Source organism: Arachis ipaensis, chromosome B02 (assembly GCF_000816755.2).
Source record: "Arachis ipaensis cultivar K30076 chromosome B02, Araip1.1, whole genome shotgun sequence".
NCBI lineage: Eukaryota > Viridiplantae > Streptophyta > Magnoliopsida > Fabales > Fabaceae > Arachis > Arachis ipaensis.
This window is the reverse complement of record NC_029786.2, coordinates 77529403-77548969: the sequence shown is the minus strand read 5'-3', so window position 1 is coordinate 77548969 and position 19567 is coordinate 77529403. Positions and strand designations below refer to the sequence as shown.

Genomic DNA, 19567 nt, shown 5'->3' with positions numbered 1-19567 from the left:
TTATCCTTTATGAAGAATCAACCAATTGCCCTGTTAGTTAGAAATCTAAGCTGTATTTTCTTTAAATGAAATGTCGATTTACTCTGGATTAAGAGATGAACTTGTTAGTTAGAGTTAGGGTAAGCAGTTCTTACACTCCGTCACTTTTTAAGATTTATCGCATAACCGAAATCTTGTGAAAATTTAGCACTCTGCCCTACAGTTTTACTTTACTAATAGTTACGTGCAAATACTGTTTTAGAATATTCCTACCCAACCAAAGTGAACCACAAATTATGTATCATAATACAAAGATACATTAGGAGTGTGTTTGGATGGTGTAATTTTATTGGGTGTTATAAGTTTTGCATGATTTTCAATTGCCTTGATGTGAAATTTCTTGTTTATGAGGTTTTCTCTTAGAAGGATGTTGAATTCTGCCTCTTTAGAAGGAAAGCTAAATTATATGTCTTCTCTCTGACTTCCATATTTTTGTCTCTCTCTCTCTCTGTTCATGTGCTTGTCCATTTCATTGGCATGTCAAGTGTCCATATCGGTGTCTGTGTTTCTTAGAAACTTGCAAATTATGTTCCCAAATCCCAACACCAATCCTGAGATGCTCTTGCATATAAAAAAAAAAAAAAAAAATAGTGTGGTCTCTCTCACCTGATCATTAATTATCTTCTAGAGTATCTAGAGTGCAAAGAGGCACCTTGAAGCTTGCAATCAATATTTTCTTAGACAAAATTAGGTACTCAAACTGTGGATCTGGATGCATGCATTTATATATTAAAATAGGATCCTTGAATTCCCGTTCCTCGACTAATGAACACGACAATTTTGCTTTCATGTGTTTCCTTGTTCCTTCTTGTACTTTTGTTTACAAGAGTGCTGATATAGTGGAAAGGGAGTACTGCATTATCTAATGATCATATCAAGAATATAATTTTGATAAAAGAATCCTACTTTTATATCATGAACTTTAAGGGTGTGATTACTAGTTGGAATCTTGGAGGGAAGGAATGACTTGATGATTAAAGTGGAGTCTATTTTATTTCTCAAGAACCCTTCCCTTAAATTTTCTGCATGAATCTTGTGTTTGTCCTAGTATGTACTTCATTAACATTAGTTGACTTCAACTCTTGGCATATTAATTTGTTAAATGAAAGTGTGTTCTTTTGGTAGAAATATTTGAAGAAGTTTGAGTAAATGGGGATTAAACCATATCTTTAACTTTCCTTCTTAATGTTCTAATTTGAATAGTTTCCTCCCACTAATCTCTTATGATGACTTTTAACATTCCCTTTAAATGGGAAATGAAATGGATGTTCTTTATTCTGGTGTCTGAAATACTCTGCCATTAATTAGTCTTGTAAAAAGCATAATCCTTCGTGTTTAGCTATTTCTGAATCCTACCAACTCTGTTTGCAGGCTTACATTAATCGGTATCTACTATTTAGGCATTGAAACCGATGATGAACCGGGAAGCTTCTGGTAACATTGAACTTGTGCAATATGGCAACAACAAAATGTTAGGGGAGTGCCCATTATTTGTTGTGGGATTTTGTGATTTTTGGTCAAAAGATCTTGTACCATTAGGTTTAGAACACAGTAATTCATCTGCTCAAAGAAATAGAAATCTTGATCATTATTTGAAGATTGGATTCTTGTGTATCCTCATCTTTTGATATGTATGAAGCATTTTCCACTTGAAGTAGCTAGTCCGCTGAATTCGATGGGTAACATTTAACAATGATTGAGAGATTACTGGAACCAACCGTGCTAAATCTATTCTAAAATTATCCACCAAAATCACTTATTAGTACAAAATATATATTAAAATATAAAATGCACATTAAAAATAAAATTAAATAATATATATATTTATATATATATAAAATTTCATAACAAAAATTAGATTTTTATAATTATAATTCATTGAACAAAAAATAGTTAAGTATCATTACATTTTTATACTTATAATACATAATGGTTATGGTTAACAATAGCGTCAATGATAACATTCGAAGAGTCCATGAGTTCATACGAACACATACAGGTTGTTATTTTTAGGATAACTTACATAAATATATAATTACCGGTCAAAATGATCTAATTATAATATTTTTAAAATATTTAATTCTGCACTTATTTTATATAAACTGCTAAAGGGTATAGAAATTTCAAAATTTATACATAAACCGTTACAGGATATAAAGGATTATATGAAAATTGACTAAAGTTAAAAACCGCTAAATATAGTAGCAGTTCATGAAAAACCACTGTCAACACATAAACTGTGATAAATTATAACAATTTAGAAAAATATTTAAATTTTGTGTCCAGGTCTACTAAGTGTATATATAAATTAGATAAATAATTTTAAATATTAAAATTTAAATATTAAAGAACTATTTAAATTTTAAAAATGTAATGTCTTGATATGAGCAAGGTTTATGACCAAGTTCAATAGTGCTTTGTCTAAGAGATCATGGAAAAATTGCGGTTCAACAATAAATGACAATAAATGGATTGGATGGATTAAGGAATGCATCACCACAGTGTCATATCTTGTTATTGTGGATGAGCAACTATATAGTTTTTTTAAACTATTTAGGGATTGAGACAAGGCAACCTCCTTTTTTCTAATCTTTTTATACTTTGTACAGATGAATTTTTCCACCTGCTCCATAAAGGAGAACATAGAGACAAGAGTTTTCAAGACTCAAATTCAATAGTAGATACCTTAAGACCATTTATTCTTTGTTGACGACTCTATTCTAATTTGCAAGGTGTACGAGCAAGAGTGTGAGAATATACTAAAGGTATTAGATTGCTTCAGCAAAATTAGTGGCCAAGTGATCAGCAGAAACACCCCTACCCAAAGAAAGGACACGTTGCTCAACTACTTCATATTTTTCATATTGGCAGGCCTCCCGGTAGTAATATACATATCTAAGAGACAAACATTTAATTTTATTAAAGACAAAGTTGAGAAGAAACTTCAATCACGGAAGAGGTCTTATTGTCAACAAGCAGTAGAAAAGTATTGGTGAAAACTGTGGCAACAACGGTGCTTATTTATACTCTTACTTGTTTTAAACTCTTGGACTTACTACTAAATGACATCCAAAAGAAAATCATGAACTTTTGGTAGGGACAAAGGGATTCAAAGCGGGAGATGCAATGGGTAAGATGGAATGTCATTTGTAGAGAAAAGAGACATGGCGGACTTGCATTTAAAGATCTGAAGGATTATAACAACCTCATTCACTAATTAGCAAGATGTACAAAAGTAAGTATTACATATACTCGTCTTTCCTAAGAGTAAAGACACGCTAAAATCCTTTGTGAGCCTGGAGAAGTGTGATAGAGAGAAGGAAGGTCCTAGAGAAGGGACTATAATGAAAAGTTGGCAGAAAAAATCAAATTAAAAGTTTTTAGGACTCTTGGCTCAATATCCCTAACCCTTTTCTAGAATACCAACAGAAAGACTTTAATTATGACTTAATTGTGAGTCAATCAACAACAGTAGAGAGTGGCGAGAAGAACTTATTAGAAACACATTCAGTCCACAGGTTTTAACAGTAATTCTCCAAATCGAAATAGCATCAGAAGGTGAAGATTATGTTACTTGAACATGAGAAAGAAGTGACCAATACACGGTCTCATCTGAATACAGAGATGCATTTCAAGCCTCTCATTCCCTAATTGAGCATCTACCAGAGCAATGTAAAAAAAAAAAAGAAATTGTGAAACATACCCTGAATATATCATGGTACGAATTATTATAAATATATAAATTAGGGAATTTGAAATTTATGCTTTATGCTGCCAAAGTTTACAATTTTTTTAGATTAAAGTAAATATATAATTGATGTAGTTTAAGTTGAATGAGATAAATAGTCATTTATAGCTAGAAATAAAATTATTATTTTGTTTATTATATTACATGTTTATATGCGTATGCTAACTGCATTTTGGTGAATAGTNNNNAATTAGGCCGTTTGAAATATTTAGATTTAGACTAATTGTTGTAGTTTATTATGATTGAGATAAATGGTGATTTATGATTAATAGATTTTTAAAAATGCTTTACATAATAGGTCTTATTGTTAGTGGTGGTTTAAATTGAGCATAATGTCAAAATTATACAGAATTGGCGGGTCTTATTTTCGAGGAAGAATATGGACTCAGGAGTGGAGGGACCGCTTCATGCACTGCTACCTTATTTAGAGGAGGCTAGTTTCGCTCATGTGGCAACGAGTTAGAGATTTTCACTTCGACAACTCGCTCCTGTCGACCTTTGATGAGAGATAGCATCCAGAGACCCACTTGCCATGCAGTGAGTGTACTATCACAGTTTAGGATGTTGCTTATCACCTTGGCTTACAGGCGCATGGGGAGCTGGTTGGTGGTTGCAGTTGTAATTTTCAGACTTATTACGGTCCCGAGACACGGTAGATGGTTTAGGAGGCACTTGAATTGTTGCCTTCGCGTCGGGAGTCATGGGACGGTGCATAGTAGGTCGAGTCTTTCACCATTAAGATGGCGTGGTTGAAGATTCGCTTGAGACAGATTTCTATTGATGTTGCACCAGATGTACTTCGACAATATGTGCATTGTTACATACTAAAATTGATTGGCGGGATACTGATGACAGATAAATCTAGTGCGACCGTACATGTTAGATGGATTCCATTGCTGATTTGGAGAGATACATGCACTACTCATGGGGTTCTGCTGTGGCTCGCTTGGACCTACCACTCATTGTGTATGGCTATCTTTTCAGAGGTGGGTAACTTGTCTGGATGCATCCCACTTATGCTTTCCTGGATTTACCACAGATTCTTGGAATGGTGCCCTCAGGATAAGGACATGGCGGGTTTTTCGTTGGCTACGAGGTATGTTGATAAATCCATATTTCATGGTATTTATTTGCTTTAATTGAGTGGATTTTATTGACTTTTCCTATATTTATTCACTAAAGTAGCATGGTTTTGTGAGTTCTTCCTAAATTGTGCTCAAAAGTAAAAACATGCTTTTTAGGCCTTATAATTTCTAAATTTCATTCATTTTAATCACATTCGATGCCTTGATATATTTGTTGAGTGATTTCAGGTTTATAAGGTAAGTGTGGATAAAAAAAGTGAAGGAAAAGCATGCAAGATGGAGAATTCATGAATAAATAAGAATTTGGAGAATTCATGGCGACGCGTACGCGTGAGTGGAGCAAGCGACGCGTACGCGTGACATGCAGCACGTGACTTTATTAAATGCAAGATGCTGGCAGCGATTTCTGGGATTCCAAAGCCCAATCCAACTCATTTATGAAGCTATTTCAAGCCTAATTCAAGAGGAAACAAGGGGAGGGTAATTAGGTTTTAGTTTAATAACATGCTTTAGGTTATTCTAGAGAGAGAAGCTCTCTTTTCTCTCTAGAATTAGGTTAGATTTAGTTAATTTCATCTTAGATTTAGGTCTTAATTCTTGTCTTGATTTAGTTTCTTTACTATTTCTTGTTCTAGCATCTTACTTCTTTTAGTTTTACTTGTTATTTCTTTTATTTGGTTATTTTACTATTGATGAACTCTTGTTAATTTTAATTTCTATTAATGCAATTTGATATTTTTATGTTTATTGATGTATAATTGAGTTGTTATTATTAATTTCTTGCATTTGGTAGCTTTAGATTTTATTTTTTATTGCAATTTAATATGATTTTATTTTTATTTCAATTTAATATGATTTTATTTTCATGCACACCAGGTGTTTGATAAAATATTTGGCCTAGATTTAGTGTAGTTTTTTTTTAATTCTTAATTTGAAATTGAGGACCTAGGTGACCTTGAGTCATTGATGTCCATTCTCGATTGATATATTAGGGTAGTTAGTTGATTTGGTTTTCACTAACGCTAGTCTTTTACTAAGCTAATTAGTGAGTTGGCTAGGACTTATGGATTGAAATCAATTATGCCTATTTGACTTATCCTCAATGTTAGGGTTGACTTAGTAGGATTAAATCTTCGTAATCATCTATGTTTCTGGTCAATGGCTAGGATAGGTAACCTTAACTCTCAATCCTTGCCAAGAGGTTTCTTAGCACTTGAATTCTTCTTTCTTTTGATTAATTGCTTTGAATTTAATTCCTTTTGATATTTAGTTATTGTTTATTTCTTTTATTCCTTGCTATTTACATTACTTGCCTTTTACTATCAAACCCCCTTGCTTCATAGCCAATAATTGAGCACTTCATTGCAATTCCTAAGGAGAACGACCCGGAACTTAAAACTCCCGGTTATTTTGTGTTAATTGTGACATCTTTGAATTAAACTTTGATTGAGGGTTAATTGTTGGTTTGGACTATACTTGCAACGAAAAAATTCTTTTTGTGAAATTCCAAACCGACTTTTGGCTCTCCATCAAGTTCTTGGCGCCATTGCTGGGAAGTTGCAATGGTGTTACATTGTTGGCTATTGTTAATATGTAGATAGCTTGCTTCTTTTTTGTTGTTTACTTATTTTTGTTAGTTGTTAGGAGAATGTTTTAGTTGTTTCTTGATGGTTTTTTATTTTATTTTCTCTCTTTTCTATGAATTCTCACCCTTTTGGCTTGGAGTTTGGTTGTTATAATGTTGTAGGAAGTGAGAACCTCAATGATGGAATGCATCATGGATTGTGGGATCAATTGAGGGAGGAGCCATATGTTTCTAGGCAACCCTCTTGGCAACAACCTCCTCCATATCTTTATAGCTACTATCCACCTCTTGATGCACACCAATACAAACTAAACCCTCAATATTATTATCAACTTTAGTCACAAGCCACATCACACTACCACTAAACACCTCCACATGAGCCTAACATATACCCACCATACCATCAACCTTATGTACCTCATGAACAACCTTATGAACCATACTTAAAAACACTACAATTCCAACGCCAATACCTCACTCCACCTCAATACTCTCATCAATACCAACCACCTTTAACATATGAGGACCTTCTCCCACATGATGAACCTTCTTTTTTCCCACAACCTTCAACGGAGAAAACACTCTAATTCTTCTTTCAAGAGCAAGAGGAGTACTAAAAGAGGCAAGAAAACATCATGGCTACTTTAGCTGGAGTCGTATCTCACTTAGTCTCACTACACTCTTCCAACAATTCAAGCACCTCCATAGATAAAAGTGAAGAACCAACTTCAATTGAAACGTGTGGAGTGGAAGGGAGCTTGGAACTTCAAGGAAAAGAAGAGGAGTTGAAGCATGAGTTTCAAGTGGAGGAGGTTGAGATCAAGGAATTAGAACAAGTGGTTGAGAAGTTTGAAGAAGTTAAACAAGGAAACATGCTTGAGAAAGCTTATCAAGAGGTGAAAATCATACAAGAAGTACCATCCACTCCTTCATTTAAGTGGGTAAAATCCTTAACCTTAAGCTTCATTATCCCACTTGAATATGGTTTGATTGAAAATGATAGACAACTTAAGAATTTTTATAGATTGGAAAGTAAGAGGGAGGTAGGTAGTGGTTGGAAACATGATCCTAGGTTCATTGAGGTTGAACCTTTGAAGGTTAGTTTTAATGGTGGTGTAATTTTCAATTGGATGGATCTCAGAGGATGTTTGGGTGTTTAAGTGAGAGTTCTAAATGCTTGCCACCCAGATGGAATCACATGAGTCAACAAGAAGATCGGGTGTACAAGATTTGGGATCCCAGAGGCTATTAGAAATGCAAACATTGGTGGGGATTCAAGGAAGGATTCAAGCACAAGCCACCGTAGAAAGGGCATCCCCAATTGTCCAACTTAAGGACAATAAATAAAAGTGCTAAGTGGGAGACACCCACCATGATAACATCTTTCCAACTCTTCCCCTCTTTTAGCATTTGTTTGTTAAATTTTTGCTTCTCTTGGTTAGCTTAGTTTGATAAAATTTTTGTGTTAATCTTGTGTTTTTATGGTAGAATAAGTTTTGGGGTTTGAAAAGTTATTTTGGATGTCATGTTTGATGCCTTAGAGCTCTAAAATTTTTTTTAGAGAAACAGAGTAGTGTGCGTGCGCACACACCTGTGTATACGCACATCTATCCCAAATCTGCATCTTGTGCGTATGCACCCACCTGTGCATACGCACACTCATTTGCACCCCTTCTGCCGGAAGCGCTCGCACCTGCTTGTGCGTTCGCACCTTAGCCTTTTACCCTCCACTGTGCATACGCACGCATATATGCTTATGCACACATGATCCTTTTTTCAGGTTAAAAAAAAAAAATTTGCCTTTTTGTGCGTACTCACACACCTATGCGTAGGCACACCTTCAACTTACCTCCCTGTCCTGTGCCTCCGCACACATAAGTGTGTACACACAATTTTTTTTCCAACATGCCCATCACGCGTACACATGCTCCATGCGTACGCGTAACCTTCTGTTTTCACCCTATCACGCGTACGCCTGCCCCATGCGTACGCGTCGATCCCCATTTGCGCAAGTCCCGCGTACGCGTGACCTCCCCTGTCTCATATACTTCTTTCTTCTCTTTTCTCTATTTCTTTCTTTCTCTTCCCCTCTCTTCTTTTCCCCCTCCAACCACCATCCACCACTATCATTCACCACCCACCATACTCTCCTTTAGTTAGTTAGTTTTTTAGTTAGTTAGTTAGTTATTTAATTAGATTGTTTAATTTTCTGTTTAATTTTCTATTTTGGTGATAAGTGTTGGATTATTGATATTGTTGTTACTAAATATTGTTGGATATCTTTATTGAGGTCATAATTGGTTGCTTGTATTGAATTTTAAATGATCAACATTTGTACATAACAAGTGCTTATGACATTGCCTTCAAGAATATTGTTGAATTTCTAAATTGCATGTTGTAGCCAGCCACCATGTAATTTGAAATCATTATTTACTATTAGGCAATTATATGTAGATGATGCATTTTTTGTTAGGTGATGCTTGTTATCATTGATTTTATTTACGTCACCTAGTTGATGCATTGAAATTGAGGAATTGTGAAATAGGATCGCAAGCATACCTAGTGACATTTTTTGAGTTTTTTGAGCTTTGTAGACCATGCTTGCTATGTGATTGCTTTCGTCTTATGTCTCACTTTTCTGAAGTTGCATAGCAACCATGTTTCCCACTTCATGTCAATTAGGTATTACAAATAAATTTCAAGGTGTGTCATTGATTGGTATGTGAGTCCTATATTTCCTGTGGTTCATTAAATTCTCTTGCACATCAACTAATTTTCACCCATTATTCTTTCACAATTACTTGTTCTTGCTTGAATAATTTTATGCTCATTTATTACTTGTTTGTTTATCTTAACCTACCAGTTTTATTTTAAAGTATCTCAAGCATACTAGAATGAGTGAAGCGCATGCTTCTTTTGTGTAATTGTGACATAGATTTATTTGCTAGTATGTGAGTTCTAAACTGCGTGCAACTTAGAATTCACACATTTGTTTCCTTCGTGTCATAAACTTATTCACTTAATCCATTTTAGTGATTCTTGCCTCATTCCAACAATCTACACTTCCTTGCTTTTGCATTTACTCATCTTAGGGTGTTATTTTCTATTTTTCATAGATGATTCACCATAATCAACAAGAGAAGCAGGAGAAAGGACATGCAGCAGCCGGTTGATCCACTAGCTAAAGGTGGCAATCTATATCATCGCCGTACTCCCTTTCTCATCTCTGAATGCACTGAGGACAGTGCAAACCTTTAAGTGTGGGGAGGTCGTTCGATCGATCGGTAATCTTGGGTGAAAAATTCTATTCCCAAACACTTTCACATTCTTTTTGAATTTTTAGTTGCATTTTCTTTCTTGGTTTGTATATATTTTTTGAGATCTATTTGTATTTTTCCTAGTTTATTGCATTTTCTTTCATATAAATAATAAGTTTAGTTAAAATAATGAAATTCTCCAAGAAAAACATTCTTAATAGGGCATTGACATCCTAATTGATTTGAGTTGATATTTGTTTTATTGAAACTTACTTGAAATATATTGTAAAACATGTTTTTGAGCTAAGAACACATAAACATGTAAGTTTTGAGCCTAAATGTGTAGTTACATCATATTAACCACTATTTTCATTCTTGTATGTGTTATTCTCTTTTTATGATTGCAATCTTAGATTTGTTTGATTCTTTATGTCCATTGTTTGATGTATATATGCATTTATATGAATGAGGCTATCATTTCATTTAGCTCACTTACCCAAATAGCCTACCCTTTTATCTTCCTTTGTTAACCAACTTTGAGCCTATTTTAATCTCCTTTTTGTTCTTAATTTTAGCACATCACTACCCTTAATTGAAAAATAATAAATGTCCTTAATTTGGATCTTTGATTAGCTTAGGCTAGTGAGAGTATGTATCATCTAAGTGTGGAGAAGTATAGAAACTTTGGTTGAGGTAAAAGTGAATTTTTGTACTTTTGTTGAAAATCTTGGGAATTTGGTACATATTCATGCATTCAATACTTAAACCATATGCATTAGTCTCTTGTATATATTTTATTTTGAAAAAAAAAAGAAAAAGAAAAAAAAGAGAAAAAGAGAGCAATAAAAAGGGGACAAAATTTCCCAAAGTAAAGTAATAATAACAATGCATATGTGTTGTGATAAAAAAGAAAATGCATGAGTGTGTGAAAAAAGTGATTAATGGGTAGTTAGTTTTGCATTTGAATTGTATAGGTTGTTATGTGTTAGGTGAGAGCTTAAGCTAATCAAGGATTCAAATTCAAGCTCACTTGACCATATATAACCTTACCTTGACCCTAGCCCCATTACAACTATGAAAAGTCCTCATGATACTTGTATGCATACATTAAATAATTGTTGATTGTTAGATGAAAAACAAATTTTAGAAAGCATGATTAGAAGAGAATTGAGTGAATCAACTCTATACACTTAAGCGACTAAAGTGTATACTGTATACACATCCGATGAGAGGTTCGATTGCTCGATTATATGTTTCCACCTATGATTAATTCTTATCTTGCAATTTTATAAATTCTTTTCTATAACTCTAATCAATTATTGGATTTGACTTGATTGTGATTGTTTTAACCCTTATGTTCATATATGTATTCTTGGAAATTGATTTATTTTAACCAAGTAGTACATGCATTTAGATAGATTGCATATAGGTAGTTTACTTGCATTGGATAAACATTGGTACCCTTTCTTGTATCCTTCTTGATGTATAGCATGAGGACATGCTATTGTTTAAGTGTGAGGATGTGATGAATCCACATTTCATGGTATTATTTACTTTAATTGAGTGGATTTTATTGACTTTTCCTACATTTATTTACTAAGTAGCATGGTTTTGTGAGTGCTCCCAAAATTGTGCTTGAAAATAAAAATATGCTTTTTAGGTCTTATAATTGCTAAATTTTATTCATTTTAATCTCATTCAATGCCTTGATATATTTGTTGAGTGATTTCAAGTTTATAAGGCAAGTATGGTTCAAAGAAGTGAAGGAAAAGCATGCAAGATGGAGAATTCATGAAGAAATGAGGATTTGGAGAAGTTATGGCGATGCGTACGCGTGACATGCAGCACGTGACTTCATTAAATGCAAAATGCTGGCAGCGATTTCTGGGCTTCTAGAGTCCAATCCAACTCATTTCTGAAGTTATTTCAAGCCTAATTCAAGAGAAAATAAGGGGGAGAGCAATTAGGTTTTAGTTTAGTAACATGCTTTAGGTTATTCTAGAGAGAGAAGCTCTCTCTTCTCTCTAGAATTAGGTTAGATTTAGTTAATTTCATCTTAGATTTAGGTCTTAATTCTTGTCTTGATTTAGTTTCTTTACTATTTCTTGTTCTAGCATCTTCTTTTAGTTTTACTTGTTATTTCTTTATTTGGTTATTTTATTGTTGATGAACTCTTGTTAATTTTAATTTCTATTAATGTAATTTGATGTTTTTATGTTTGTTGATGTTTAATTGAGTTGTTATTATTAATTTCTTGCATTTGGTAATTTTAGATTTTATTGTTATTGTAATTTAATATGCTTTTATTTTTATGCACACTAAGTGTTTGATAGAATGCTTGGCCTAGATTTAGTGTAGTTTTTTTACGTTCTTGGCTTGGAATTGAGGACCTAGGTGACCTTGAGTCATTGATGTCCATTCTCGATTAATATATTAGGGTAGTTAGTTGATTTGGTTTTCACTAACGCTAGTCTTTCACTAAACTAATTAGTGAGTTGGCTAGGACTTATGGATTGAGATCACTTGTGCCTATTTGACTTATCCTCAATGTTAGGGTTGACTAAGTAGGATTAACTCTTTAGAATCATCTATGTTTGTGGTCAATGCCTAGGATAGGTAACTTTAACTCTCAATCCTTGCCAAGAGGTTTCTTAGCACTTGAATTGTGCTTTCTTTTTATTAATTGCTTTGAGTTTAATTCCTTTTGATATTTAGTTATTGTTTGTTTCTTTCTTTCCTTGCTATTTACATTACTTGCATCTTACTATCAAACCCTTACTTCATAGCCAATAATTGAGCACTTCATTGCAATTCTTAGGGAGAACGACCCAGGACTTAAAACTTCTGGTTATTTTTTGTTGATTGTGACATCTTTGAATTAAACTTTGATTGAGGGTTTATTGTTGGTTTAGACTATACTTATAACGAAGAAATTCTTTTTGTGAAATTCCAAACTAGCTTTTGGCTCTCTGTCATATGTCTTTATGTTAACAATGCTTTTCTTAAGTAGTTGCTATTTTTTTATTTTCTACTGAACATATATATTTTTGTTTTGTATCTCCAGGTTGGCTAGGCTGCCATAGCAATACAGAGATGACATGGGTTAGAGGCTGTTGCACTAGAAGATGCCATCCACTACCCTCCTCTTTCATGGCATGTATGGCTCCAGCTCTATCAGATATGGAAAGAATACCTTGTTGAGGAGTCACATGCTACTGCAAATTCCTCATTAAGAATGATCAAGACTCTATTAACTCTAACTCAACCAATGCAAAGAAATTGGAAGAATGTTTGAGTTGACATCTTGTGTAATGGCCATTAGCACAACCCCTCATATCATCCAAACAAATGTGTGCCATCAATAGATACAGAGATTTGCAATACTTGAAGGCTTCAATGCAGTAATGAAATGTCCAAATACCTTATCAAATTACATAGAACCAAAGTCTCGAAGAATTCTTTCATAATGTGGCACAAGATTGATATCATGAACTGTACCAAGCAAATATTGCTCAATCATATTTAACAACCTCAGAAGCTTGTTGTATGAATCTTCTCAATCACCATAAATTTGAACAATTGCTTTTTACTTTGCCATCCAAACCTTTCTATATGACTATTTAAACTTATAGCTCTATTCCACTTCCCCTTTAGTACTCTAATAACAAAAGGATGACCTAAATTGATTAAAATGTTAATCATTTTTAGAAATGTTACGATAAACATGTAACTATTTTTCTAAAAACATATGAAAAAATTTACCTTCTATCATGAGAAAGTGATGCACCGCTATTTGGTGGTGCATTCTATGCTGAATTTTGGAGATTTTATCACCCTTCTCCCACATTTATCCACTGAAATAGTATGGTTTTATATATTCTCCCTAATTTGTGCTTAAGAGTGAAAACATACTTTTTAGGCCCTTAATTGATTAATTTTAATTCACCTTTGATTCCACAAGATGCCTTGATGTGTGTGTTAGTGATTTCAGGTTAAAAAGGCTAGGAATGGATAAAAGGAATGAAGAGAAAAGCATACAAAGTGGAAAAATCATGGAAAATCAAGGATTTGGGATGCATTCATCGACGCGCACGCGCAGCAGACGCGCATGCGTGGAATGTGAAGTCAAATGGAGACGCGTACGCGTCAAATTACCAAGCGACACGTACGTGTGACCCATGTGTACGCGTCGACATTCGCACGTGACTTCATTAAAGGCAAAACGCTGGGGGCGAATTCTGGGCTTCCCAAGCCCAAATCCAACTCAATTCTGAGCCTATTATATGCAGAAATCAAGAGGAGATACTGTAGATTTAGTTTGGAGGCGAAGTCATAATTGAATTTTGGAGGGAAATGCTTTAGTTAGTTTCTAGAGAGAGAAGCTCTCTCTTCTCTCTAGAATTAGGATTAGGTTAGATTAGGATTTCTTAGATCTAGGTTAATTTCATGCTTTGATTACTTTTCCTTTGTAATTTCTTGCTCTTCTACCTTTGCTCTCTCTAGTTTAGCATTTAATTCTTGTAATTCTTTACTTTCATGTTGATGCATTCTTGTTTCTTCTATTTCTCTTTAATGCAATCCATGTTCTATGTTCCTTTATTGTTGATTTGTTTTATTGTTGTTAATTCCTTGCAATTAGTAGTTGTAGATTTACTTTCCTTGAAATTTTATCTTGCTTTCTTTTTGTGCCTTCCAAGTGTTCGTTAAAATTCTTGGAAGGATGTTAGTGTAGATTTTTCTCCTCTTGGCTAGGTTAGAGTAATTGGAGACTCTTGAATTATCAAACTCTTTTGTTGATTGATAATTGAAAGTTGCTAGTTGACTTGAATTCCACTAACTCTAGTCTTTCCTTGGGATTTGGCTAGGACTTGAGGATTCAAGTTGATTTATCCACTTGACTTTCCTTCATAGTTAGAGGTTGACTAAGTGGGAGCAATGGACAATTGATATCACAATTGAGGAAGATAATGAGGATAGGACTTCCAATTATCATTCCTTGCCAAGAGCTTTATTAGCTATTAGTTTAATTCTTGCAATTTACTTTTCTTGTTCCTCATTCAAAACTCCAAAGATATACATCTCATGACCAATAACAAGAACACTTCCCTGCAATTCTTTTGAGGAACGACCCAAGGTTTGAATACTTCGGTTATTTTTATTGGGGTTTGTACTTGTGACAAACAATTTTTTGTATGAGAGGATTCTTTGTTGGTTAAAAACTATACTTACAACGAGATTTCATTTGTGAAATTCTAAACCATCAAAAATTCACTCATCAAAAAGATAACTCTGCAGATCAGGTTGCTATCGAGATTTGAATGATCTTGAGACATTGTTGGTGCCAAGCATGTGGGCATAGCCTCATATTTACAAACATCCCAATAACCAAGATACTGTTGATATGCAACCTAAATGCTCTATTGACAACCTACAACATAATATTTGCACCGACAATGACACTTCAGATGATCAGATTCGACCACCCGATACACTACATGCTATCGTTCTTGATGGAAAGGTGAACGAACTCTCTATTATAGAATCTATGGCAACCCTTAGCTCTACGCTCCCATCTGTGTTATAGTCGTTAGCACCCCCAGACCAAAAGGCATAGGCTCTACTTGCATAGCATCTAGGTCCAATGTCAAATAATGTCTTGGAACTTGGGCTCCGCTAGGAAGTGGTAACGGTGATGGCAAGATATGGTGTGAGGAAGTAAAAGATGATATTTGGATTTTTGGGACAAACTTCGTATTGTCATCGCTATCACTATCAGAATTAGATTAGATCCACTCATAGTCTAATTTGGAGTCTTTAGAAACCAAATTAGCATCATGTTCGACCATTCGGACAGAAGACTGAATTCTTGTGGGGGGATTCAGTTCTTCTAGCCTGACTAGGTCCTACCACACAACCTATTGGGACTAAACACGAGGAAGAAGAATTCTCACCACCATCCATCCACCAACTCAATGCAAAACTCCATCATTTGTTCAGTCAATTTCTTTCCATGGCAATCGAATATAGTTCACATGTGATCATTATCGTTTAGGCAGAGCACCTTATATTGAATATTCTGCACAACGTCCAATGAAATGCACCGATATCCAATTTTTTGAACGTGCTTAATTTTAAGCCGCCTTTCCATGTCTGTGCAGCGTGTGCGTAATAATATTATTAGTCTATTTTGCCGTCTTTGTCTGTGCAATAAACTGCTTGCGAAATTATGAGTGTTTAAAACAGTAAAAAATTTAAAAATCGTTTAAATGAGTAAATATGAGTTTTTTATTTATTTAAAATAAAATCTTATTTTTATGATAGATTGATTATTGTTGCAATTGTGTAATTTTAGTAAGAAAGAGAGAGAAAATTAGAAATGAAAGGGAAGAAAAAAATTGAAAAGGAAGATAGGACGGTGGGATCGGAGGGACCAAAGAAAAATAAAAGGACCAAGGAGTTTTGAAAAAGAATATAGGAAATATTAGTAAGGGTAAAATATATTTTTGTCTTTAACGTTTGTGATTTTCTTTAAAAATATTTCTAATGTTTAATTGTATTCAATTTTGTCTTTAATGTTTTTTATTTATATCAAAATTATTGCTAGACGTTAACTTCATCTGAAATTTTGGGGATAAAACTGAAAACATTTAGGAATATTTTTGAAACAAATAAAAAATGTTAAGAACAAAATTGAATGAATAAAAAATGTTAGGGACAAATTGAATAAGATTAAATATTAGAAATATTTTTTAAAAAAATTATAAATTTTAGTGACAAAAAATATATTTTTTAAGGGAGAAAAACGAGAAACAAAGAGATTAATGTGAGAAAGAGAGAAGATATATAAAAAAAAGTTCAAATGATATTTGTTTACATGATATTCAAGAATTCTATTTATATTTGTAACTAAATTTATAGTTTTTATTGAAAATTAGTGTGTTTATGATTCAAATCAAATATAACATTATTCTAAAATTAAAATAACTCGTATATATATGAAATACGTGAAATATTTATCTTTTTTAAGAAAAATATACAAAAAAAATCATTATTATATTATTAAATAAAATAAAATTGCTTATCATGATTTTATTGTTAATCTAATTAATTAATCATAAAAGATTTTAAATTAAAATCCGGGTAATGTACCGAAATAAATTAATTGATTAAATTCTTTACGTATATACATTATTTGGAAACTAGTTACCTACATGTGCATTTTTATTATTATGTAATCTGTGGAGTCTACCACGGTTTGGAATTTTTACATAAACCGTTGGAGGCTAAGACAGATTATAATTGAAAAATATTGTCCATAAACTGTGGCTGCTTTCCACGGTTTATCAAGGAAAAAAGCTAGCATAAACCGTACTTGGTCTCCACGGTTTATGTAGAAGAAGAGTATGAAGTTCACTGACAGAGAAGCATTGAGTGTATTCACAGTTTATGCTTTGAGTAATATAAAATTATGTGACAAACGAATAATATTAAATTAATTAATTTTTTTGCAATATAATTTAAAAAATTAATAAATGTCAAATCAAGTACTCTAGAATTGCAAGTTAGAGTATAGTACAATATATCATAGAGTACGTAGTGAGTACTAAATTATATAAATTAAGACTGTTTTTTTTTCTCTTCATCCCTTCTAAAGTATACTTTTTTTTTCCTTAAAAATCGCTTCATTCTTAATTTTTGTATGTAAACTATATGAATGCAAAAAAATATATACTCCATTTACTCTCAATCTTTCTTTGACTGTGTCTTAATCCAGTATAAATAAACATCTTTCATACTATCACAAATTGTTAAAAAAGTTATAACCACTTTTCTTATAGTTATCATAAAAATAGAAGAATTTTTGGCATGATTAATTATGAGTCATTTTTTCTTGCAATTTTATAGAGAAAAAAATTAAAGTAATACATAGTTAATTTAATAAATGGAAAAAGATCTCTTCAGCAGCTTGAATGTCACTTACATATATATAGAGTTTCTCTCCTCATAAACCGTTGCAGCTAACAAAGGTTTATGCATAATGAAAGTCCTTCATAAATTGCTGCTGGTTACAAAGTTTTATGTATATTTGTCTCCCTTAATAAACAGTGGTAGCTTGCCACAGTTTATGATCAATCTTCTTCAAACGTAAACCGTGCCAGGTAGCCACGGTTTATGTATAAACTTAAAACCGTGGTTGACTCTCACGGATTATATAATAATCAATTTGCACATGCACGTAACCAATTTCTAAATCATGTATATAGGTAAAGGATTCACTCAATTAATTTATTTCAGTATATTGCCCTTAAAATCCTTTCAGTTTTCATTGCTTTGAGAGCCAAATATTTAAAAAGTTTCATTACTTTAAAATGTTTTTAACGGATATCATTGTTAAGAGGAATGAAAAAGATTTTTAAAAGAATGAAGAAAGTAAGAGAGAATTATTAAAAAAGTGTTTTAAAAAATTTAAATTTTGTATCTCTTTGATTTTTTGTATTTGTTTTTTTATTTTTTTGGTTGAAATTAATTAATAGATGTGTGATTTAAAAAAAATTATAAAATAAAACTTCTCTAATGATTTTTATAATTTATAAAAAAAAAATTATACCATAGATTTAGTTGATTAAGTTAACAAAATTTAGGTTAGATTAAGAGTTTAATCATAATAAGCTAACCTATTTCATCCAATAATAATAAGATATATTATAAAAGGATAATTTTGAGAAAATTGGGTAAAATTTACCTTTTCTTATTGTCCTGGCAAAATATATTAAAGTAAAGTATTATTTTAATTCTTAACGTTTGAGCTATGTCCAAATTTTGACTCTAACATTTGCAACATCCTATTTTTATTCCAAATATTTTATTTTGTTCTATTTTAGTGCTTTGGTCAAAATTAATTTTTTTTCTTTTCAAAAATACCATTTCCTGCACTATGATTTTCTTCTAGATAACAGCAAATTAAAATTTATAATTGTAGTAGTCATAGTGGTGGTTGTAGTGATTTAAGAGTAAAAGTCGCAGAATAATAAAAGAAGAAAGAAGATAATAATAGAGAAAATGGATATTTTTAGAAGGCTAAAATAGATGAAATAAAATGTTTAAGAGAAAAATAGGACGTTTTGAATGTTAGAGATACAAACGAGGATTTAGACCAAATATTAGCGATTAAAAGAGTACTTTATCTCAGATATATATTATTATAGAAAATTGTCTTTGTTAAAATCTAATCAAGATAGTTTTATTTATTGATACCTATGATGCATAGACACGGACACGGACACAGGACACGACACGACACGGGACATGCCGACACGCGAATTTTAAAATCTTACATGACACGGGGACGCGCATACATATAAAATATAAAGTATTTTTTAGATAAATCGTAATGATATTTTGATATTTTATTGATATTAAAATATAAATTAAAATTTTTAATTATTTTTAATGTCTTATTTTAATTATATCAAGTATTTAAAATATTTTTTGTTTTAATAAATAATAATATATATTATATCTAAATTTATTTTAAAAATATATGTTAAGAATAAGACAGGACATGCTGGCACGTGATGGTATTTAGGTGTGTCCAGGTGTGTCCGGAGAAGAATTTTTTATTTTTTATTAAGACACGGTTGGACACAGCAGACACGCGTGTCGGACGAGTGTCGGTGAGTGTCGTGTCCGAAATGTGTCCGACACGCAGACACGACAACTCAACGAAGTGTCCGTGCTTTATAGATTGATACCATATTTATCCGTAGAATAAAAGTGTTGGGAATAAGGAGTCTGACCACAATTCAATCAATCATGTGTCAAATAATTTGTTATTGTTATTATATTAAAATGT

General features: G+C 32.6%; 1 protein-coding gene across 1 annotated transcript in view; it reads left to right on the top strand.

The window, feature by feature from the left end:
• Positions 1-1693, top strand: part of LOC107628395 (protein cornichon homolog 1-like) — a 5674-nt gene extending 3981 nt beyond the window's left edge. The window contains exon 4 of the mRNA XM_016331085.2: positions 1411-1693. Within this exon, the coding sequence (XP_016186571.1) occupies positions 1411-1477 (67 nt within the window). The 3' untranslated portion in view covers positions 1478-1693. The remainder of the gene's footprint in view (positions 1-1410) is intronic.